The sequence below is a fragment of the Mesocricetus auratus genome, unplaced genomic scaffold (assembly GCF_017639785.1).
Source record: "Mesocricetus auratus isolate SY011 unplaced genomic scaffold, BCM_Maur_2.0 Super-Scaffold_100691, whole genome shotgun sequence".
Classification (NCBI taxonomy): Eukaryota; Metazoa; Chordata; class Mammalia; order Rodentia; family Cricetidae; genus Mesocricetus; species Mesocricetus auratus.
Genome location: NW_024429267.1, coordinates 13,332,141 through 13,357,808, shown reverse-complemented (window position 1 = coordinate 13,357,808; position 25,668 = coordinate 13,332,141). Strand labels below are relative to the sequence as shown.

General features: G+C 38.4%; 1 protein-coding gene across 5 annotated transcripts in view; it reads left to right on the top strand.

Annotated features, from left to right (window-relative positions):
- Unc13c (unc-13 homolog C) overlaps window positions 1-25,668 on the top strand; it is a 449,289-nt gene that overhangs the window by 204,292 nt on the left and 219,329 nt on the right. For all 5 annotated transcript variants that reach the window (XM_005073734.3, XM_040739669.1, XM_040739671.1 and 2 more), the window contains exons 9-10: window positions 3,633-3,860; window positions 5,739-5,880. In XM_005073734.3, the coding sequence (XP_005073791.1) occupies window positions 3,633-3,860; window positions 5,739-5,880 (370 nt within the window). The remainder of the gene's footprint in view (window positions 1-3,632; window positions 3,861-5,738; window positions 5,881-25,668) is intronic.

The window sequence follows — 25,668 nt, the reverse complement described above, 5'->3', positions numbered from 1 at the left end:
ATTTGGAACTCTATAGCAAATTACCATAAACTAGATGGATGCTGAGTATCAGAACTGAATCAACCCCCAGTCACCCGCAGCATTTGTTCCACTGCCAGCTACTGATTTACTGTGCTCCACAAGGAGGAGAAGGGGAGAGGGACTCCCTTGCCTTGTCCTATAAGGGCACTAAGTCCCACTCATCAGGGTTGGCCCTCAGTACCTTCCTATTCTCTTGAACTCTCTACCCTAACACTGTCCCATTGGTGGTTAGGCTTCAGTGATGACATTTGGGAGGGGGGAGTGCAAGCATTCAGAACGCATCAACTAGAGACTAGCAGGTGGGGGCTTACCCCAGGCTGTCTCCTTCATCCCAAACATTGCTAACTATATACCCGTGCACCTAATTGCTCAATGGTCATGATACATTCCTTCTGTGTGTAGCTGGGTGCCTGCCCTTGTGTTGATCTTAACCATTGCTTCTGTGTGTAGCTGGGTACAGGACCTTGTGTCGCCCAGACTGTCAGATACATATGCTGTGAAGGCCCATCAAGTTCAGATTCAGCACACTCAGCTCTCTAGTGACAGGCACACAGCCCGTGCTTTCTGTGAATTCCAAATCAGAATCCAAGGACCAGGTGTTTTCACTTGAAAACTGTATTTTTCAGTACTTTAATTATTTTTCATTGATAGGAGTACTCCCTCCAATGTTGTTGCCCTGGCATAGTATGCAAGAAGGGGGTGATTCATTGAATTGGTTATGATTGTCTTTTCCCTTTATTTCCTTCAAGAACGTGTGTGACTTCTGTATCTATTAAGAATGTGCTATTGTCTAAACAGTGTGCTAGATGTTAGGATGTACATTTAACAGAGCGTTTTCCCTACAAGCTAGAGACACAGACATAACACAGGTAAGCAGGACATGTGTGAGTGGTAAACACACAAGGGTTGCTTGAGTGTTTACCAGATGGCAGTGGTTATATTACATGGAGGTGCTAATGTTACGAATGGGGCTTGTCTGTTGCCTTTGTTTTCGGTAGCAAAGGACAGGCACGATTGCTAGATTTGAGAGGGCTGTGTTTTCTGTTAGAAAATAAAAATACAATCTGAGAGTGGATAGTAATGCACTGAGGCAAGAGACTTAAAGAGTGAAGATGTGTTGCCGGGAACAAAGAAGAATGCTGGAGTTGTATATGTATGTAAATATTAATAAATCTGTAAACACACAATATATAATTAAAGAGAGTGGTGGAACGAAGTGATGAGAAAGAGAGATGGGGAGAGAGAAACAGTAGACATGATTATTTGGAAAATACTAAGTTGTGAAATAGGAAGTTAGGAATGTCACATGAAAACTTTTATCATTCAAATAATAGTCAAAAAATAAAGAAAATGAGAGGTTCTGGTTGATAGCCTTGTGAAATTATGCAGAAAGGGACAAGTTTCCCAGCATTCCCTTCTGTGTAAGTTGGAATTCTGACTGACTGGAGGACACTTGCTTCTGTCTAAAGCGAACTCTCTCCTCTGCTCTGTTGTATGTAACTGTGCTGTCTGATCTGTCCATGAAGTGGTTTTAAAGAGGGTGATGAAGGCTGCATCTGAGCAGGGCATCCCACGTGACAGAGAGCTTTGCTGTGTTGTATCTCCTTTGATCTCAGCTGCTGTCGATCACTACTTCAGGAAGCTACCAGAGTGTTTTGAAAGACTTACATAAATGCTTATTTGCTGTTATCACTGATTACTTTGGAATTACTTTGAAATAAACAGAATAAGCCCAAAGGACTCGAAATTTGTGACAAATTGCAGCAATTTAAAAAAACAGTCTGATTAGAAAATTAAGATGTGGGTTTGAAGAACAATGGAGCAATGGAAAGGGCTTACAGATCAGCTTCCAAATTAATTATGAATTCATGTCTGAAACTCTGATGGGAGCTCTTCAGAAGCAAAATAAACACAGAAAAATTTCAAAGCTACATATCTTCTATGGAAATGACAGATAAGGGGCTTGAACATAAGTTTCTGTCAGCCTTCCCTCCCAAAATTGGCAATTTCAGTTCACAGGTCTGATTGTTCCGTACATGTTCAAGCAGAAACACAGCTAGAACATCAAAAGAAGAGGGCAAAGATTTCAAAGTTAATTGTCAGAGATGTGATTCCTTGGGAGAAGAACACTCTTGACATTTTAGCTTTGAATTTGGTAGTTGCTGCTGATGTGAGCATTTACTGTGTGGGTAGCACTCATCTGGACTCATCCTGAATGTAGAAGCATAAGACCAGGCCCCTTGACACCCCAGGACTGGAGAATTCTTTCCCCGAACCTCTGGGCTAACCAGGCCATTTACCTTAACCTTTTGGGTAGGAGGGTGGAAAATGAACATCGTCATGCTGTTTCTAACCCTTTGAAAGTCCTAGTGTGACTGTCACTAAGCAAATTTCTCCAGACATTTTGAATCTTGAAGGTCTTTTCTACCCATCCCTGATGTCTAAGTAGCATTCCAATGCTGAAAGCTGAATATGCCTGTTAGGTAGTGCAGCCACACAGTCCAACCTAGCTACATTTTACTAAATAAGAATTATTCACTGTGTAGTCAAGCTGTTACTGGTAAATTACAAACATGCTTAATTACTTAATGACACATAATTTACAAATATGCAGCTGTTATAGGGCATGTTCTAACAGATGAGTAGGGTGTTTAGAATGTTCTTTAAGGCAGGATTCATTCTTTTTTAATCTTCTCATTTAAATATGTTTTGAGGGTTGGTGACTCATGGCAGAACAGATACAGGTGCTTTTCACCAACACTGTCATTGTGAATTCAGTCCCCAGGACCTCTCCATGTGTGCCATGACAGAGGTATGTGCACACATGTACGCATACTCATATCCCAGGGGTCCGCACCCAGCATCAATGATGCCTGCGGTGAGTGGGAGAAGCTGAGGGCCACAGACATAGTATTTGGAGGTACTCCATAACCAGAAACATTTGTGAATCACAGAATGCCCAGAAAGTTGATGTCAATCACAAAAGTTTCCTGTCAATCAAGGTTTAGTTAAAAGTGAAATTCCACTCAGTTGACACTCTGAATATGTTGGTGAGGGTTTAAGTGTGCTGTCTGCTAGAGATTTTCAAATTCCCCTTGCAAATAACTCAGGTGAATTTTGAGCTGTGTTTCAGTATGTAAGTGTGGAAGGGAATTCTCCTAATGTAAAGAAAACTCAACATTTCATTATAGTGTATCCCTCTAAGAATAAATTGGATAAATGAGCTCTGGATATTGATTTCCAAGTGAAATGCACCAGTTACAGTCAATTTAGTTTTCTGCTTTGTTTAGAGTCACTGAATACATACATGTGTTATTGACATACCTGACTGATTGCATGCACCCTTTATGTTGTTTTTGAAGTTTTTTTAATGCAAACCAAACGGCTGTAAAACTCATTTATTCTAATATTTTATGGTTGTAGAAGTTTACTCTGTTGCCAATAACACTAGTGACACTAATTTTTCCCAGTGTAGTGATTCATTCTCCTGGTGTTTAACAGAAAAGCCATCCCAGCTCCTCAAACTAAGTCTTGGATGCTCCTGCATCTCCTTTTGAACCATCACAGAGGGACTCCTGCGTGGTCACACAGCCTCTGATTTTCTATTGCAGGGGCCGCAGAGAAGAGCTCTAAGCACGGTGCTGAGGATAAGACTCTGACCATCATCACAGCCATGAAGGAAAGAATGAAAATCAGGGAGAGAAATAGGCCAGAGGTGTTTGAAGTCATTCAGGAAATGTTCCAGATCTCCAAAGAGGATTTCGTGCAGTACACAAAGGCTGCCAAGCAGAGTGTGCTGGATGGGACATCTAAATGGTCAGCAAAAATAACCATTACAGGTAGAATACATTTCTTCTTATCTCATATAGAAGTTTTTTATGTGTCTCAGGAGTCACCATTCGTAAAAAAAATTGCTGGCAAAATAATAGATTTTTAAAAATCTTGTCAATGTTGACAAATCTACTGTTTACTTCAATTTTTCAAATATATGCAGGATAATTTAGAATAATTTCACCATGTATTCAACTAATTAACTCATCACTATACCAAATATTTCAAAAATTAGCTTTTCAGTTGCCTACTACTGAATAATGCCAGTGGGATCAACAATCTCTTCAGTGAGGTCACTGTTTATGTGTTTCTCTAAGGAGAGTCATTTTAGTAACTAACCTCACAGTCATTCACATGATCTTAAAGTTAAGACTAATGGTGGTTTAAATTCTTTAAATTAAAACTCTAAAGTTGGTTCTTTGGGTGATATTAACATGCACATTGAAGCTAGAGAGATGGGTTGATACTTATGAGCACTTGTCGCTCTTGCAAAGAACCTGGCTTCAATTCCCAGTACTTACCCGGACCTCACAATCACTTATAACTCCAGTTCCGGGGGATCTGATGCCATTTTCACACCTCTATGAACATTGTACTCATATGGCATATATACGTACATGCTGGCAAAATAAGCAGAACCAGAAACATAGAGCAGTCTTCTTAACTTTTATTATATAATAAAATGAAGATACTTTATTAGATTATACTAATCTATACTCATACCAAATTCATTACATTTTAAAATCACATACATTTGAATTCTGATGAATATTTTTTGCATAAGATGCATGTAACCTAAGCAAATACATCTATGTAAATATTTATCATTGTATGTTTTCCTGACTTCTTAAATTTACAGTTATTAGCCTATGTTTCTAGTCATATACAGAATGGTGTTTTGAAACATGCTACTTTGTGGCATCATTATCATTTTGTCCTAAAAGCTTATGACACCCATTTTGTGTTTGAATGATGTGGTGTGTAGCATTTGCTGTAGTTGCCTTTTTATGTGATATGTTTCTTGAAGTATGTTCCTCCTACCAAAAGTAAACTATATATTTATACACACACAGTTATCCTTTCCTCAGACCTCAACAGCTTTTTGCACACTGTGCTGTAGTACAGTCTTGCTTTAGGAATGACATCATTTTGTATCAGGTTTTTTTCACTTAAAACAATGTCTTCAAAGTTCATGCATGCTGTGGGAAGTGACAGTATTTCGTTATGAGTTTCTATTAATAACTTAGCCAAATACTTGAGTCAACATTTATGACAATGAGATTTATACCTATCTAACAGTATGTGGAAAAAATGTTCAGATCTCAAACACAGTGAGCTACTTCCTCACACATGTTAGACTGTTTATCATCTGAACATACAAAAAATAAGTGTGCATCAGAATTTGGAGGAATAGTAGCCTTGTACAGTAAACAGAGAGGTGGATATAAATTAATAGTTTTATTGTGCAGAACAGCAGCAAGAATCCTATAAAAACTCAAAATAGAATTACCACATGCTCCAAAAGCCCTACTATGGAGTATACACCCCAAAGAAATGAAACCACTATCTTAAGGAAATAGCCTTACTCCTGTGCTCCCTGCAACACAGTTTCCAGCATCTAATATCCAACAAGAAATGGACAAAGGAAAAGTGGTAGGCACACACAGTGGGTAGTGCTCAATGGGAGAAAGGACAAGGGAAGACAGTCCAGTCAATGTGCAAAGTCTGTAATGGATGTTTATGGAAATCAGTGGGCTTCAAGAATGGGAGTGGTGAAGATGGATTTGCAAACCCAGGAGAAACTACTGATAAAAAATAGTTTCTCTAATGGCTTTGTTCCTGGAAGCATTGTCCTATTGAAGCTGTTTTTTTCTGTTTCATTTCAGTGGTTTCTGCACAAGGCCTGCAGGCAAAGGACAAAACAGGATCCAGTGATCCTTATGTGACAGTTCAAGTTGGCAAAAATAAAAGAAGAACAAAAACCATCTTTGGAAACTTGAATCCAGTATGGGATGAGCGGTTTTACTTGTAAGTACATGCTCTCAAGCTATCACAGGGACAAAGGTGTTTGAGAATGACTGTCACACACACCCATGAAGACTAAGGAAGTCAGCATTGTGTTTAATCTTGTGCAAAAATACTGAAAAGGAAAACTAGAATTTTAACTTAATATTATGAAACATTTTCCTCACTTCCAAACATTAGGCAGAGCTCAGGGAATCTCTCTATGGGGAAAATGTTTTGTTTACTCTTGTGAATTACAAGATGTGCACACAAAGGTGTACAGTTGGAGCAGCATTAGAGGAAGTTTGGATGTGGTTTACTGTGTAGCCTGTGACTTGTGATGTGACTCCTCAGAGCTAGGAATCCATGAGCTGGACAAGCACTGCGCTACATCCTAAGATTTGTGACTAATGATAGAAAGGATATTTGGGGAGCCACTTGGTCTATCCATCCTGGTGGAAATGAGACTAGACCACTCAGAAGAAATGGTTGATGATAAAGCTATGACATTTCACTGTCTATGAGGACACTTATTTATAAACTCTAACGCCTTGCACCTAACAGCAAGAAATCATTTTTGTGTCCAGTATTCTTTTCTTTCTATAACTCTTTTGGGGGGAATTTTTTTAGTCATTATCTGGTAAAAAGTCACAGAGGAGTCTAAGATCTAAGTCGATCGCATCTTCTTTATGTGCTAAATAAACCATCTTGGATCTGTTTAAGTGTTTTAAAAGTGAGGTGTGGGATTTTGTTATTTGCTTGAATATGGACCAATGAGAAAGTGTTAAGAATTGGTTTCGAGAATCATTTGGGATTGTGTAACTATAGAATGAGTGATGAGGTTTGGATGGAATCTCCTTTCAGAGGGATGGGCAGGATAGTCGCTAACTCTTTTTAAACAGAAGACAAGAAATCAATGGCTTGTTACAAATTGAGATTCTACTGGAGTCAAGTAAATGAATAAATCTGGTTAAGGGCAATAGAGGAGAGAGATGGAAACCAGTCATTAAAGAGAGCAAAGAACTCAGGACTGAGAAGGCTGAACGACCACAACACCCTGCAGACAGGGTGCAGTTAGAGCCTCAAGACCGGTGCTGGGAGATGCACACATAAAACTTTAAAAATACCTTGTCTGTAGCATCATGGATAGACTGAATCTATGCAAAGGTGAATAGCTGAGGTTTGTTTTGTGCCTGCTTCTGTGAAACTATCACCCCCAGACAAGGTGGAGAGCTTGTCTCTCACCCCTAAAAGGCCTGTAATGCCCCACAGATGGCTTTCCCCCAGACTCTCCTGGTGCTGTGCAGAAGCCAATCTGATGTAGCACACTTTGTGCTTCTCATTTTCTACATCTTCCATAGATAGAATCACAAGGTATGCACCCTTCTCCCATAGAGTACCATTTACTCCATATATGTGTTTAGAGATTTAGAATGCATCTATATCTGTTAATGTTTTATTTCTGTGTAATATTTCAGTACCGTTTCATATTTATCTCATAAATGTACAGGAGTCCTAGGTCTAACACAAACTTCTAGTATTTGTTAGGCTAAGTCTTAAATCTTGTAAATCTTAGTATTCTGCCTTATACACAGTAGCATCTTATGTAGGTTTTATGGTGTATATCTTTAACTACTAAGAACTGAGCTTATATGCTATGTCTCTTCTTCAATTAAGTGCCTATTCAAACATTGGCATTTTAAGAGTTTGGGGTTTTTGTTTGTTTGTTTCTTCCTTCCTTCCTTCCTTTCTTTTAGTTGCATATGCGTTAGACCTTGATGCATATTTAAATAAAATCAAGTATGGTATAAGTTATACCTATGAATATTTGAGTATTTGTCATTTTGAAAGCATTGTTTGCTCTCAGCTAAATTGCTTCTTTACGTTTTGATGAAATTCAGCCCTGCCTGTGTGGGTGGCTGTATTTCAGAATTCTTTGTTCTGTTCTGTTTGTCTTTTTGTGTTCAGGACTAGGTAGTATTGATAGAACAAACCCTTATTAAAAAGTCTTAAATTAAGAAAGCATTAGCTACATGGTGTTTAACATTTTTTTCAAAGTTGTGTTGACTACATTAAGACTACTCCATTATTTCCATATGAATTTCATAATAAGTTTATCATTTTCTTTACAAAACAAAACCATGAAAAAGTCAATGCCAAATAGAATTCTCATTGCTTAATAACCCTGTATGAGATCTAGTATTAAATCCAATGAAAATGACACAGTGGATATCTCAGCCTTGTTCCTACCTTACCCGGAAGCATTCTTGCCTTTGCTAATTCAGCTCCTAGCAGTGACTTTATTGAGGCTGCTATTTCTTCCTTTAGGAAAAACACCTTCCATGACATTCTCTATGTATAGAGATCTTTGGTGAGAAAACATGCACATTGGATTTGCCTGATCTTTTTTCTGTGTTGTGTCTTTTTCCTGTATTGACATGCCCATGTGAGTTAGATTATCGTGTTGTAAAATTATTTTTAAGATATAGTCCATTGAGTCTGTGTTCCCATTGCTCACTTCAGGAAGTCTACTGTGGCCCTCATTTTCATATGGCACACGTGCCTTCCCGCTTCCTGCTGCTTCTGATATTTTATCCTCTCAGCTTATTTGCATAATGTCATTGTGATGTGGTATAGTGTCCCTTTCCTTATATTTCTACTGCTTAGGATTTGTTGAGCTGCTTGAGACTGCAGGTCTGAGTTTCTGTCATATATAGAAAAAATCCTGGTCATTATTTTTGTAAATACTGTTTCTGCATCTTACCCCAAATATGGAAACTCCATGTTATGTATGTGTGTGACAAGTGACTGTATGTGTGTATATGCAACATGTGTGTGCCTGTTGCCTACAGATACCAGAAGAGAGCTTCTGAAACTGAAGTTATAGATGGTTGTGAGTCACCAGATGGATGCTGGAAACTGAACCTGAGTCTATAGGAGCAAGAAGTAATTTTGACCACTCAGACACCTCTTCACCCCCACTATACAGACTATTTCAAAGGAATATAACTGTACATGTCAAATATTTTCTGAACTATTGGAGTTCTATTTTAAAAATCTCTACCTAGTCTAATGCCCACTGTCTTTTCCTCTAGTACAGTAGTTCTCAACCTATGGGTCACAACCCCTTTGGATACCTCTATCTCTAAACATATTTTAATTATGATTCATAATAGTAGTTATGAAGTAGCAATGAAAACAATTTTATGGTTGGGATCACCACAACATGAAGAACTATATAAAAGGATTACAGGATTAGGAAGTTTCAAAGCCACTGCTCCAGTAGTTTCAAATTTCAATTCCAAAATAGTTTATGTGCATATGAGATGATTGATAGTGATCAAGTTTCGATCTCCTACATGTAATTATCCAGTTTTGCCATCTTCTCTTTTTGAAGAGTTTATTTTTACCTAACATGTGTTTCAGTCCCTTTGTTGGGGATTATTTAGGTTAATGGGTCTGTGTTTATTTCTGGGTCTTCTATTTTGTTTTATTTTATCCTGTCCTATCCTACACTTATGCTTTTATCCAGTGTCATGTTTTGTTATTATGGTGTTATAGAACTGTGCCCACTGGGTATAACATTGCTGTTCCTATCTTGAAATCTGAACATCTCTGACTAAGTGCACGAGACCCTTATAAGGTTAGCGTTAGCGTCTAGAAGAATAGGTGAGGCCATCAGACCCTCACTTGAGATTCCAACACCTAACTCCTCCCTGGTTCCCCATTATTCCAGCTGCAGGTAATCCTGCCCCAGCTCCAAATAGTTGGGGTAGGGCACAAAAGTAAACTGAAGTAAAATGTTGACTGTGACTGGAAGCCCCAGGAGACTAGCCTTTGTGAGTGGTCATTTAGGGAAATACAACTAGCTTAAAGTCATCTGTGCTCCTTTAAGTAAGGCTACTACATCCATTGTTTCACAAAGATGTGAAGAACATCGCTGGCATTTTCATGGTATTGCATGAAGTGGGTTGTGTTGACTGTGTGGCCAGTTTCACACTATTAATTCATTGTATCTTCCAGAGTTTTCTTCCACTTCTGCCTTATTTCCCAGTTACCCTCTGTAGGCCTTTTTGCATTTTTAGTTGGGTTTCTTCCTAAGTTATTGTTTGTTTTTCTTCAGGGTCACAATCAGTGGCATGGCATTCTTATCTTGCTTTCTTCTTCAAGGAGTTTGTCATGGTATGTGGGTAAAATAATTGATTTTTATATATAGGTTCTGCATAATGCTAGTTTGTTGAATTTTCATTGGTCCTACAAGTCTGTTAACTTTTTAGAGCTTATGCAATACCTACAGTAAATGTTTGATGCCAATCTAAGAATTTTGCTCCATGCCTTAGCTTTGTCTTCAAGGTTTTCTCAATCTGCAGCAGGTTTTTTCTATTTGCACACCCTTACGTCTATATTGTATCTTAGCAAACATTGCAAATATCACTTTGTCAGCAGCTGGGTATTTTGACATTCTGTAAATACTTTTTGTCCTGAAAATCTGTTATATAGAAAAGTTTCATATCTTTGGATCTCACTTTAAAATCTACCATAAAGAACTGAAACAAGACTTTAGGATAATCATGCTGTTCTCTAAGAGAGCCAGAGCTGTAAGTGCTCTCTGCTTACTGACTCTTGAATTCTGAGGTTTTCTCATCAGCTTAGTGGAAAATTGCTCCTTAGCTGACCATGGGTGGGTGTTGGGTCTGTTGCATCTAATCCATTCACTGTTCTTAAGCAGCCATTGAGATGTCATTATCATCCAACTGACTCCTCACAAGGAATCCTCAGCAAACAAATAGAGTACCTCTGTTCCATTCTCTTCAATACTGTGTCCTGTGACCCCCAGCTGCCTTGTTATTCCCAGAGTTTGAGCTTTGTCTTTTCAGCTCAGAGAGCCAAAGTGACTCTACCAGATTCCTTGAAAAGTGGCTGGGACAGTCTCCTAAGAAAAAAAAAGCTGAAGGACTCATGAGGCCCACTTTAGTTTTGATCTTTCAGGAGTCAGTTCATTGACTGAACTCCATGTTTTTGTATGTCTTGTAGACATTTTGGTTTTTTATGTAGGATAATATTTTAGTTAGTCATTGTTGCCTGTGATGAAAGTCTGAGAAACTGAATTTAAATGATAAGTGAAAGTGAAATAAGACAGTATAAGAGCCAATGCAGTGCATGCCAGTCCCCCTCGCTCCCCCCCCCCCCAAAAAACTTCTAAGGGATTTGATATGTAGGAGGCCATTAGAAGTCTGAGAAATAAAGAATCTATCCAAACATTTATTGTCATATTTAATCTTATAAAGATTACCAGGAGAAATCAGCCGAGTAATGACAAGTGTGTGTATATAGAAAAGTGTGCCTGCCCATCGATGTCAGGACCATACAGAAGGTCTGGATAGAGTAGTGGCCAGAGTCCATACCAGCCAAGAGTAATGTAAATCTCAGATAACCTGGAAAGCATGGGGTACACACCCAGAACTGTATATCCAGATTCTGGGAATTATGGTGACACAGCAGTAATGCTCTCATGTGAAAAGTGTTCCTACCTGAATAGTAAGAGCAGGTGAGGATCACAGTGGAGCTGTTAACCCTGCTAAAATACAATGAGACCAGAGGCTGGGCAGAGGACCTGAAAGGTTGTCAGGTTCATCGCTTTCATTTTGTTGATGAGAAAATTGAAGATCAGATGGGCTACAGAAGAGCCAGTTCTAAAAGGAAGCCTCCCATTGTGAAGCCAAACACAAGACATAAGTGATGATGACCAGATGTGCCTTTTCCTACAGCCAGACTCTCCTCTCTGAAAAGGTGCTGTGTTAACCCTGAAAGAGGCAAGCCAGCAAAGACCTTGTAAAAATGAAATGAAATCATTGTTCAACTCTCCCTCTGTTAAAGGCACTTGGATGCCCTCTGGAGATTTTTATGATAAGACATTTCAATTTTAATTTTATCTCCTCTTACACAGCTTAAATTGAGAAACTTTAATTTTAAAGAGAGAGAGAGAGAAACTAGAAACAGGAAAGGGAGAGAAGATACCACAGGAGAAGAGAAAAGAACAAGCGAACAGAGTGCAATGGAGTGTGTGTAACAGGAAGGCAAGGAGGGGGGAGGAATGGCACCAGCAACGGAACAAAGGGGCACATATACAACAAAGGATATGCAAAAATGCTGTAATGAAATGCATTCTTTTGTATGCTCACTTAGAACGAACTTTAAAGCATATATGAGTGGCACGTGGCTTCCAAATGGGCCATTTTGGAGAAGGCTACATAGAAGAGAGGCCCAACTCATGCAGCCCTTGAAGCACAGAGAATGAAGAACTGTGCGCACATCTCTCATTTGCAAAAGACCACATAAAGATGAGTTGTGATAATGCCAATTATTGTTCTTTGGAGATGAAAAATGTCTTATACGGTTAAGGTGCTCTCGATCTTGGCTCTTCGATAAACATTTCGGTGATCACTTCATGGTTAGTCATGGCATTTGATTCTAGTTCCCCATGCTACAGATATCTTTTGTGCTTATAAATCATTTCGTAAAATGGAGAGGAGGAAGTTCCTTCCACTAGGATACAGAGAGTAAACAATGATGAGGTGTATCCATTTGATGATAAATGTGAGAGCTAAGAAATCTGTGTCTCATATATATATATATATATATATATATATATGTTAGTGGGATGTTCCCAGAGAATTCTCTGTGGTGACATATTATTTATGATTTGTTTAAGCTTGCCTGAGAATTCAGAAAGCAAAGCCAGCCTCAAGCTATAGAGATCAGGCAGTGGTTATACACACCTTTAATCCCAGGACTCAGGCTTAAGAGGTAAACAGATCTCAGTTAGTTCAAGGCCACACTGACACACTGACTACATGAAATTGATCCAGTCCTCAAAGAAACAGTTCATATGAAGGTGATCTCAATACCTGGGATCACATGCCTTTAATCCCAGCACTAGAGGGGTAGAAAAGATAGGATCAGAGCTTTCAGTAGTCAGTCTCAGGATTCTGCAGCCACATTGGGGAGAGCATAGCAGTCAGGGATTGCAGTCTGAGGCTTGGAGGAGCCAGGATTGCCCTTTTAGCATAAAGTAGAGATAAAAGCTAGTGGGTGACTGCTTTGTTTGTCTAATCTTCAGCTTGAACCCCAATATCTGTCTCTGGTTCTTTTATTTTTCATGCTACAATTCTCTAGTCTATCCTTCATGCCTCATTTTTCCTTGTTTGGTTGGTTGGTTTGTGTGAAACAGATAAAATTCTGTGTTGGATTCTTCCTAGAGGGGAGGTAGTCAAAACATTGTAGTGGGGATGCATTGTATAATATCATCTCATAATAAGGAGTTGTGTCAACAGGAAGCCTAGTCAACACAATGCCTGTGATAAAAAGACAAATAGCATTCCATTACTGTGGTGCTAAACAGGAATGGTTTGTGATTTAGAAATTCTCACACAGTTCACTGGAAAGCCAGCTCTATGCTCTTAATAGGATTCAGTCAAACCCCACCTATTTCCCCTGAGTGCCACTTACGTAAAAATACTGTGCTAGGTGTCATTAAAAGTTTTGGTTTAAAGAGATTTCACCCTTTATAAAACATTATCTGCTCTACAAGATTATGAATATGACTTCTAGAACTATTCTGGATCTAATATCCTTCTTGATGTCTCCTTAACCATTGTTCTATTTACTTTTCCTGTTGGTGCTGGAACTGATGCCTGGCAAGAAGCAACCTAAGAAAACTGGTTTATTCTAGCTTACAGTTTGAGAGTAGAATTCTTCCTGACAGGAACTTATGATGGGAGGAGTGTTGGGGTCATAGCTAAGTGTCAAGCACAACCAGGAAGCAGGGTGAGTTATGAAGGCTCACTTTCAAGAACCTACTCCAGTGAGGCTACACTTCCAAAAGGTTCCACAATCTTTGCCAGCAGTGCCACCCCTGGGGACCAAGTGTTCGAACACAAAAGCCTGTGGGGGACACTCTTCATTCAAACCACTTACGTCTATAAATGTTATTCTCCACTTCAACTCACTGTAGGAGGCACTGTAACCCAAGAAAACCCCAAACATAAAACAGTGTTGTTCAGAGAGGTGATTGTCTTGACGCTTTTGAAGTGTCATCAACTACATTAATTCCCAGACACCCAAATGTGATAGCAGACAGAGAGCCACAGGCACCTGGCAGTCACCAAGCCATGTGCTGCTCAGCCAGGGCTGAGTGTGAATTAAACATAAACTATGCTCCATCCAAGATGATTTATTTAACATTACAATTAAATAAAAATATCTGTATACCACAGCAGATTAATATTTTAAAATGACAGGCAGAAAGCAATCAAAATTTGATTTATTGCCTAGATCATTCGCACAGTTCCTCCTATGTCTGGATGGGAAAGACAGCATTTCCTTAACTTCCTGAGCTAGTTTGCCATAGTGGTATCTGCACCAGCATGTCATTTGTCATAGAAGATGCTGCCATGATTGTTGGAAACAGGAGGAAGTCTAGTCACCCTTTATAGGCTTAAATTTTTGTTGTTTGTTTTCACTAATCACAGAGTACATTGTGAATGTTCCAAAAGGGAGATATCACAAACAGCATTGTCTATACACAGAAGAGACAATAGACAGGAAGTCATTTTGGCTTTATTTTGCCCTAGGACCTATGAGTTTTGAAACGATGAGAAGGGGTATGGAAACTGGATTGAGTTTCATGAAACACAAACTTGGGAACCCAAAGAGAGTTAATAAACAGCAAATAGGAGGAAAAGGCCTTCCCTCCAGACAGAATGACTCCATGAGATGGGATTTGGAGACTGCTTGCATTGTGTGTTTTGTTTGCAGTCAGGAGAGTGGGGAGCTGTGAAGTTCTGCTAGTCACTCATTTGAGGATTAAAACAAGTTTCCCTGAATGCAACATCTGATGAGAATCCACAGGACAGGAGAGTGAAAAACACTGGTGAAAAGTGTTTGAGAAAGTAAGGGCCATTCTTTCCCAAATTTGATCAAAATTAAAAATGTAAAGCTACACATAAGAAACATATTTGTATCACATAAATTATTAAAATGTGTCATTACACTTGCACAATGTTCTCAACAACAGAGCTAGACATGTATTATTATAAGAGTCTTAAACAGTACAAGAAAAGGAATATTTTAGATTGTGATATTTTTAAATATATAACAGTTAAAATCACTGGGAAAATGAGAAAACAAAATGTTATGGCCAAGGAGATGACAAATCAGACAAAAGTCAGTGAAGAGATAGATATTCAATAAAATTTGTAAAACTCAGAAAACCAAAGCCCACAGTGACATCATCACACCCATGCTTTGCTCTTGGCTGTTGATGGTCCCCAGAAATCTGCTTTAGATCTAAGGTCTTTTGAATACCAGAGAAATCCTCATGTCATGGATTTAATTTATCATATTTACAGAAGATTAAAAAGATTTTCATTCTCCTGAAGGCACACATGCAAAGAGAGGACCACAGCCTTTGGCTTCTAACTCTTAGCACATATTCCTACAGGGAATATAACATTATTGCAACCTGTTCACAGCTTTCAGTATAAATAAGTGCCATGTTAGGTACATACACGTGTGTATACCATTTTCCTCTTGCTCTTAGGGGTTTTTTATTAGCATTTTTCATAGATGATCATGATTGCCAGGTTTTCATATGGGTTAGTGTTATTTTCTTGGTGAACTTTTGAGGTCATTTGAGAACAAGACCTTCATACATAATAGTGAATACAAAATAAATCTAAAATTTCATGATTATCTTCAAATTAAGCTTTCTAATGTTGTTCTCCGACCAGTGACAGCATCTTCCTCATTATTTTCCTTATTTCTTCTGCCTCAGTTTACAATTCTTTTAATGGCATCCGTCTTAAAGTTCCAAATGCCTATCTTCCTTCTCTATACTTGCTACCCTAAAGTAGTTTTGGTGAGCTCATATGTCCATTTCCATTTTTAATTGAAACCTCCTAAAGACTGCCAAGTCTTCTCAGTTTGCTGTTTTCTTTTCCATGTGTTCAATAAACTTCTGTGCTGTTCACTAAAACTAGAATCAGGGGAACAGTACAGAAGAAAAAACTTACTTTGACTTAGCTAAAGCACAAAATTGGAAGGAAGGAATCCCCTGGGATTCTATCTGAAGAGATCCAAGCAATGTTTGTTCACCTTCTCCCCACAGAACCTAGAGTAATACTGAAGGCACAATGAGAAAAACCAACAGTAATTCTGGGAGAAACCAGCATAGCTCCATTTCCAGGTGCTGTCCAAGGTCTTCACTGGCATCAGAAAGTTATTGTTTGATGGGACTCTTCTATGCAGAAAGTGTGCTGGGAAAATAACATAAAAATAGAATATCCTTTTGAATCTTGGAAACACATATGTCATTATTGCTGCAATAAGGACTAGCCTTCAGTAGTGCAGGGACTGAGGTGGATCCATAGACTCAGCGAATTAATCACTCAATCTGATTATAAAAAAGGAAACACACACACACACACATACCTCCAACATGATCTCACTGAGGTGCTGATGAATAGCAAGACTTCAACAGGTTAGAGATACTCAAGAGAAGAGACAGAGCAAGGGAACTACTGGACAGACAATCACACACATAAGGACTTTTCTGAGCAAGATATGGCTTAGTTCTCCATTTTATTATTCTCACTGTCGCCTGTTCTACTCTATTCCTTTTCTACTCTACCCTGGTGTTTCCCTTCTGTCTCTCTTTATATCTTCCTTCTAGCTTTCTTTCTATATCTTTCCTGGTGTTTTCCTTCTCCTGTGTCTTTATTTTTTCTCCCTTATAGCTTATATACACCAGAAAAATCTTTCAAGTAAAGTTACAATGTTGTTACATTCCAATTTTTGAGTGAATAAATAAACATAAAAACAGAATGTTTTCCATATCCCTTACACCATTAAACATTTTATGTATTACAGGTGAAAACCAAGTTGTCCCAAAAAGCCATATACATTCATACCCAAGTAGCTTGTTATAAATTAACAGAATATAAGCAAGCAAGGTATTTTTCTCAGCCAGTTCTTTTGCTGATGGGCTACAGTTTGTAGTTACAAAAAGATCAGTTACTTTATTATTTAATCTCAAAAGGTAATCTTACAAAATAACTTAAAAGAATCACAAGTCAAGCACAGGGGTAGCGTGGCTGAGCAGCCTAAGGGCTGGATTAAGAATCACAAATCTAAACTTTTATATATAAAAACTATCAGTCAGCTCCACTTTAAATTCTTAGGGTGCATACCCACTCATCAACAGTTTTTTAATATAAGGAAGCTGAGAGCAGAAATGGATTCAAGGAACTAATCATTACATTTGTTTACCAACCCATCCTAGCAAGGAAGGTACCTCAGCCAGCAAGAGCAAGGCTGTCGTTGTTGTTGTTTCTTTACCTCAGAAAGTCCCTAACTCAACTATGTGCCTTTACAAACTTTAAATTGTCCCTCAAGATGTTCTACCTCAAGAGCATTAACAAAAATATCTTAACCTAACCTTACTAACAATTCTACATGCCTAAATTCTTTCCGAGGGTGGTGATTGAATTATTAATCTGCTCCAGCAACAATGCTTGGAAAAAGTCAATCACTATTATTGTAAGGACCAGTAACACTGCCCAGCAAGGGATAGAAAACTCCTGAAAGTTTTCCTACAGCCCATGGATTATGAGGGATGTTGTGACCATGCAGGCAACAACCAGAGTTATGCTCAATAACAGCATGAGGTCCTCAGGACACTAGTCCTCAGGGCTTTGACTCTCTATGGCTCAATCAGGCATGACTTTGGCAATGGCCCAGCTGTGTTCTGTGAGTTCTAATGCTCCCCTCACATTGCCTCTGAGAGGCCATGTTTGAAATGGTTTAAAGCAGGCTTTAGCTATTAAGTTGTTGCTTATTTATACCTTACTTCATCCTTTTGTTGATTTGTTTCATTTTGTTGGTTTTTCAAGACAGGTTTTCTCTTCCTATACTGGGATGTCCTGGAATTCACTCTGTAGACCAGGCTGGCCTCTAACTCACAGAGGTCAACCTACTTCTGCCTCCTGGGTGCTGGGATTAAAGGCGTGCATGACCACTGCCTAACACTTCATCCTTTTTTATTACATTGATTTGCTTTTTTGATGGGGGGGATGGGGGTGCAGGCCTGTGCATGTGGAGGGCAGAGGCCAGCGTTGACTGTGTGGGTCCCTGGGATCAAACTCGGGTCTTCAGCCTTGGCAGCAGATGCCTACTCACTGAGCCATCTTGCTAGCCCTACCTTGTTTAATTCTAAAGAGGAACTGAAACAAGTAATTCAGTAATATTTTCAGTTATATATTCAGTTATAAAGATTGCAAGGAAGCTAAATGTTTTTGAACCAAAATTTGATTGTAATTCAGCAGTAAAGCTCTTGACAGAAGGGTTCCTTTTTATAAAAACAAAGGGCTGGTGATCTCGAACTGGTGTTCCTGAGGATTTCAGAGGTCAAGGCTATGCTATTGTCAACCCTATGTACAATCAGTGGCCAGTGGTCAGGGAAAGCCAGTCCTCTTACTTGCATTTATGCAACTGAAAGTGTGTGAAGTTGATAATGCTTCACCCCTTATAGCTACAGAATGGCAGCTTGAAATGATTCAACCCAAAATCATATCTTTTATGAAAACAAATTTACCTGAGTCACCAATCTTTTAACCATCTAGAGCATGGTATTTGTTGCAAATTTTAAAATGAATTGTATATATATATTCAATCAAATTGAGTTTTGTTTTCACTCCAAAAAATTTCAAAGGATGGAATCTGTTAAAACAAGAATATAGGAAGTTTCCAACTCACATATTTTTAATTGAATAGTTCTCTCTGTGTGTGTGTGTTTATCTGCATATGGGTGCCTGTGTATATAAGTGTGTGTCTGCGTATGAATGCATATATATATGAGTGTGTGTGTATGTATGAGTGTGTGTTTATATGAGTGTGGTTTTTTGAGTGTGGTTTTTTGAGTGTGTGTTAAATCTCAGTTTTTTAGAACTTAAGGATACATTTTGATGATAATGAAAAGCATTGCAAATGAGGCCAATGCCACACTATCAGGTTTTGTTGAATGTTTTATACCATCTGCACAGAGGCTTGGAATTCTGTTGTTGACTTTGTGTTGTCTATTATCATTTTGCATGATACTCTACATTTGTCTAGAGAGAACTGAAGCCTAGCCAACACCACTGCTTATGAATTCTGAAACAGAATTTCTCTATTCCAGATAATTGTTTAAAGCTTACATTTAAGTGGAGAAGTAATTGGAATGAATTCCCTAAGGTTTGTCTTTTACAGTTCCTTGATGATTAGTGTGAACCTTTCTCTAAATCACTGTGTATGTTCTGGTGTCACTGATGTTTGGGAAGAAAGGGTATTAGTTAACAATGTTTACCCTTAACATTGCCTCTGTTGAGTCAAATTCTGCATATATATAAAGTCTCACTAGGAAACTTCACAGTTGTCACTTGCTACTATGGTTTCTACTGTCACTTCAAGATTTCTTATGAAGATTGCTTCATCCTTTTCTAGCAAAGACATTGGGGGAGTGTCTAAGATAAAGGAAAGCTAGGTGCCTACAGAATTGAATTCTGTAGGAGTAAATCTTAGCTATCTGACTCTTTTCTCCAGTAAGAAATGTTCAAAGCTGCCAAGAAATCTCCAAGAGGCAAGAGGAGATTTATGAGGTTAATGTTGTTGTTGTTTTATAAATGCATTAGATGTAAAAATGGAAAGTCTCATATAATTACAACACACACACACACATACATACATGCACACCTTATAAATGATGGATATGTTCCCTAAAGCATCAGTATAGTGTGAAAAGGTGAGTTTGTTACCTGATTTGAAAGGATTAAAATGTGATAATTCTTATTATTACAGAATAAAGAAATAGAGATCAGGTGTGAGGGTGAGCACATGTTTGATTTCTGGAGAATATCTTGGTAGTGTGGGTGGGTGTGTCTATAGACACTTATACTTTAATAATTAATATGCATACTATTCAATCTATAAAAGTCATTCTGAATAACTTGACTAAAATACTTTCAGCACATACATAATGTTCTATATAGGGCTATTTATGACAGAAGAGTGGATAGCACTTAAGTACCACTTAACTCTACATGGAGGCTGATATAAGCCAGTTAAAGAACACACATGTGATAGAACATTAATAATGAAAAGGCCTAGATGTCCACCAGCATTTGAATGAATAAAGAACAAGGAGTTGTCTTTGTCAGTTTTTGGCTACTATGATAAAACACTGGCCAGGAACAACTTGAAGAGGAAAGCCTATATTTCCTCTTTATCATTGAATGAACTGGATGGACTATTTTGGAAAGAGTATATTTCAACGAATATTCCATCATGAAGAAAACCAAGGCAAAAATTCAAGGAAGGAGCCCAGAGGCAAAAAATAAAGTATTCCTTCCCTTCTTTCTCTGTCTCAAAGAAAAGCACCACCAAAGTTTGGGTTTCCTAGTGGGTGGAACCCCCTTGCAATTCTAATTCAACCATTTGAGCTCCTCCCCTGTCTCTGACCCTGTTTCTGTACCTTAAGGCACCATCACCTATCTCCAACCTTCCAAGAAAGGTGTTTCAAGAGAAGCAACCGTTTCCTACTCCACTTTATCCAATAACTTAACTTCAATCATTTTATCATTGCGGGAGCAATTTCCAGTGTTAAATTCCCTGGACTGTTTCCTGGGATTGGGTGATTTTTCAAGGAATTATCATGTTCGGACACATTTATTAATGTATCACATTTTCTTCTTTAATTGGGTTCTCATAATCAGGAAGCAACCCTTCCTTCTGCTCTAAGATGACAAAGGAATAAGAGGTGTTCTTTTCTCTTTACCACTCATGTTGTACTTGAAGAGGATTCATAAGATGCAGCTGCACACCAAGAAACAGTTGTTAAACTGCCTGTGTTCAATATCCTAAACTATAGTGGTCTCAAGCTATACCCACCCTCATGCACCTGATACTCTTTGGGTGGTTGGCTCCAGCCATAAACCAGGGGTATAGAGAGGATGGTTGGGCCCTGCTCACATGGAAAGTTCAGTGTGCATACTGAGGGAATGGAAATGCAGGGTATCCACCCAGCAAAGCAGAACTCATCAGATAATAAAAAAGGCTTAGTGTTGAAGCCTATGTTCCCATTCCAGGAAAAGTCCAGGCTTTGATTCAAGGTCTTATCCAAAGAAAGAGAAGAGAGAGCTGGAGGTATGGTTAAAAGGTTAAGAGTCTTGCACGGGACCAGACTTAGGTTCCCAGTACCAATATGGGTGACACACAGATGTCAGTAGCTCTAGCCCCAGATGTCTAATACCTCCTCCTGGTCTCCTCAGCCAATTCACTCATGAGAGAAACACACACACACACACACACACACACACACACACACACACACACACACACGCTTGCACGCATACAATAAAAATAAAGTAAATCTTTTAAAATGGAAAGACACAAGAGAGGGCCTTACTATTTACCCAAAGCTAACAGAAAAGGCTTCCCTGCTACTATAGCATTTCTGTCTTTAGAAAACACTTTGTTCCTTCCTGACCGTAATGTGATCTGAATTTACATAAAATGTAAATTCCACATACTAAGCCCACCTACCATTCTTTACTTTAGATCTTTAACTTCAACAATAAGGCTAAGCTAAGTTATAAAACAGCCAAGTTATGGGAACAAAACTTACTGACTAAGGCAAACAACTGAATCCGTTCATGACATTTCCTTAGATGAGGCATCCTTTCCTAGAAGCTAATTGCTTCTCAGACAATTCAGAGAACTCAGCAACAAGAGAAAGTATGAAAATGAGCTCTCCCAGAGAGACAGAAGGCTGAGAGAGGCTCACACATTGATTCAATGGAGGTATACAGTCAGTATATATGGTGGCTCTATTTCCCCAGTGATATTCTGTATCATAAACCCAAATTCATGGACACAGACATGCACAGAAATGCAGAAACAGACTTACACAGACACATAATCACGTAAAGACTTGTACACTCATACAGACAGATACAGACATGCACACACACACGCACACACACACAAACACACACAGACACACAGATATGTGATTCTTTACAAATGTCTATATTATTAATTAGGTCTTAATATATTATATGCTGTTTAAAACTATAAACATTAAAAACTAACCATTGTAAAACATCTAATTATCCCCACTTCATTAAAATTTATTATCATACAAACATATGCATATACATAGCTATCTCTTGGCATGCATGTATGTGTATGATTTCATATATTTTCACTCATATGAGTATATCCTTCTATAAATATGCATGTAATCACATATTTACTCAAGTTTAAATCAACAAATTGCTTAACAGGAAGCATTAATTCTAAGAAAAGCATCATTTGGTGACTTCTATTCTCTCAGTGACCACCAGACCACAGTGTCATTGGGAAATTTATTCCTACATGATAAGACTCTATAGATTGGCATGACATATACAGAATGTCTGCAAATAAAACACACTAAGTTTAAAAATAAGAAATCATTATTACACTTGCACATTGTAAGATACTTTTCTCATAGCATCAAGTAGTACTATTGGTAATTGCATATGCTTTTTATGTTCATATCCTCTGCTCTGGCTGAGGTTTTAATCAACTTGACCCAAATCTAGACATACATTGGAAGAGAGGGTCTTAATTGAGAAAGTGCCTCCATGAAGCAAGTCTGTCTTGACTGTATTGGTTAGTATTTGATGTGGGAGAGCCCACCCTGTGAGGGGAGCAGATGGTCCTAGGTTGTATAAGAAGCAGGTAGAGTGAGGAAGCCATGAGGAGCAAGCCAGTAAGCAACAGCTTTCCATCGCCGATGCTTCAGTTCTTGCTTCCAGGTTCCTGTTTAAGCTCCAGCCTTGACTTCCTTTATGATGAACTGTTAACTGGATATATAAGCTGAAATAAACCCTTCCTTCCCCAAGTTGGCTCTCATGATGTTTTATCACAGCAATAGAAATCCAACCGAAGATATCCACCAATCATTTAACCAATTGCTTACATTTTTGTGAAGGAGACTAACTAAAATTGCCTTGCCTTTGTACCCATGCTAACTTCCACCATTGCTCTTAGACTCAGAATATTTTATAAATATGAAGTTTATGATTATGGGGAATAAACAGTTAACTATAATTAAAACCCTACCAAGTATCCATCACAGTCATAAGCATATGTTACCCACCATCCTCTCAAAGTTAACAGCATGTATTCTGACCTTCTTTGTTGGGCATGGAAGCTCCTGTGACTGAGTGACTTGCCTGGGGTCACATTACTAGTCAGTGACTAAAATAGAATACGAGCGGGTATTTGTTGACACTTCTTCTCCCATGCCATAAGGCCTAATGCATATACAATGAATGCAAACCACACTGTGTGTAATGAATCTTGGAACACAAAGCTGTAGCAGAACAAAGCAGTCCCTGCATGATTATATCATCGTATTTGCTTCCCATGATATCTGAAGTCCTTAAGACCACCAAGAGCCTCCAAGACAATACAGAGAAACCCTGTCTCGAAAAAAAAAAAAAGACCACCAAGAGATGTTTCCCATGCCTCAGACAAACAAGTTCAAGCCAAGAATATATAACATTTAAAGTCATAACCCTCAAACCCCGCTTTTATTAATGACTAAAGTTGTTAGATATGAATTCAGGATAAATTTGATTACAAATTAACATAAGTAGTCTACATTTATGGACAATAATTATGTCACTAGTTGCAACTTGAAATTTTATAATATTTAATAAGGTACACAATGACGAGTATGGTTCCTCCTGTGATATTTTTCTGATTCATTCAGTAAGAAAAATTTGAAGAAATGCTTGGTGGAGGTACTAGGGTTTAGATAAATAAATATAGAACCATGAGCTCTGAGAATGTTTACTTAGAAAGAGAATATCTTATCTCTTATCTGAGTCTTGAAAGCCAGTAATTATTTACCACATACAGGAGAAAATACACCTTAACCCTAAGAAGGACAGTGAGTAATGGGCAGAACAGGGAAGCAGTATGGTAAACTAAGAAGGGGCTGAGTGGATGCCACCCCAGCATACACACCTATATGCACACATACTTGTATTACCTATATCTTCAGAGGAGGGCATGGTCACCTTCCATCCTGGTCTCTCTTTTCCTGGGTTATCTGTTTTCACAGCAAAGTGGACACTAAAGAGTTTTCTTGATCAAACCAATTTATCTTTATTCTTTTGGTAGTATAAATTAATCATCAATTGAGTTTTAGAATTGATAATATAATGTTATATAATTAAATAGTTTATTCTGGGATTGGAGAGATGACTCATCAGTCAAGAGAACATGCTGCTCTTCCAGAGGACCCAAGTTTGGTTTCCAGTCTGCAAACAAAGTGGCTTAAAACCACCAGTAACTCTAGCTCCAGGGATTTGAGGTCCTCTTCCTGCTTCTGCAGGCACCTACATCCTTATGCATGGACCCACCCGCAGGCATACATAATTAAAATACTGACTTTTTAAATTAAAAATAAAGATTTCATTCTTTGTATTTTAGAATTATTTTATGTTGGATATTACTGTACTTACTCCTAGGACAGCCTACTCTGCCACACTAGCATCTGAGGAGAAAGCATTAGATACAGAATTCATGGAAGGTTTGAGGTACATGAAGGGATTGATGGGGGCTGGATATGTGTTATAAAGGTCTGCTTTGCCTTTTAGGTCTCTGATACAGGACCACTCAGCATTCTCCCCCATCAATGACAGAGTCACCCCTTGCCTCCCGCTTCTCCTTTTAAAAACTCATGCACAGAAACAGACATGTATACCAAAAGAACGTAACAGGTGGTTCAGATATAAACCCACACAACTATAGCCTCCTGGTTTTTGGCAAAAGGGTTAAAAATTGTACACTGATTAAAAAGATGTCACATCTTCAACAGATGTGCCAGCAAAACTGGATAGCCATCTGCATGAGAATGAGGTTAGAACCTTATCTCTCACCCTGGGGGGAAGAAATCAGTTCAAGATGGGTTAAAGGGCTTGATTTAAACCAGAAATGCTATAACTGCTAGATAAAAACATATGAAAAGCCCTTTACTGTATAGACATAGATGTGAGCTGTCTGAACAGGACTCCAATGACACAAGAAATAACCCTAATGGGATCATAAGAAATTAACAAGTTTCTGCACATCAAACAAAACCATCAACAGAACGATGAGACAGAACACACAGTGGAAGGAAACCATTGCTTGCTGTACTTCAGACAGTTAAAAATCCAGAACTATGAAAATTAAATTCAAAAGACCCCAACATGCCAGTTAATGAGTGAACTAATAGTCAGAAAAAGAGTTCTCAAAATAAGAAATACAAATGTCCAATCAACACATTTAAAAGGTATTCAATAGCCTTAGTAATTAGGGGAGTGGATATTTAAAGTACTCATTAAAATCTCACTAAAGTGCGATTCCATCTCACCCCAGTCAGAATAGCCACCACCCAGGAGACCGACGATAAGTGCTTTGAGGATGTGAGGCAGGTAGAGTCCTGCCAGTGAAAATGTAAACTGTCATGGAGACAAGTGTGTGTATTTCTCAAAATTAAAAACAGAATTACTGTATGACCCAGCTGCAACACTCCTGAACATGTGTCCAAAGAACTCCACAGCCTCCAGAGACATATTTACACATTTTTGTTTATTGCTGCACTATTCACCATAACAAGGAAGCAGAGACAGCTGAGAGGTCCAAGAGACAAATGGATAACATGGTGCATATACACAA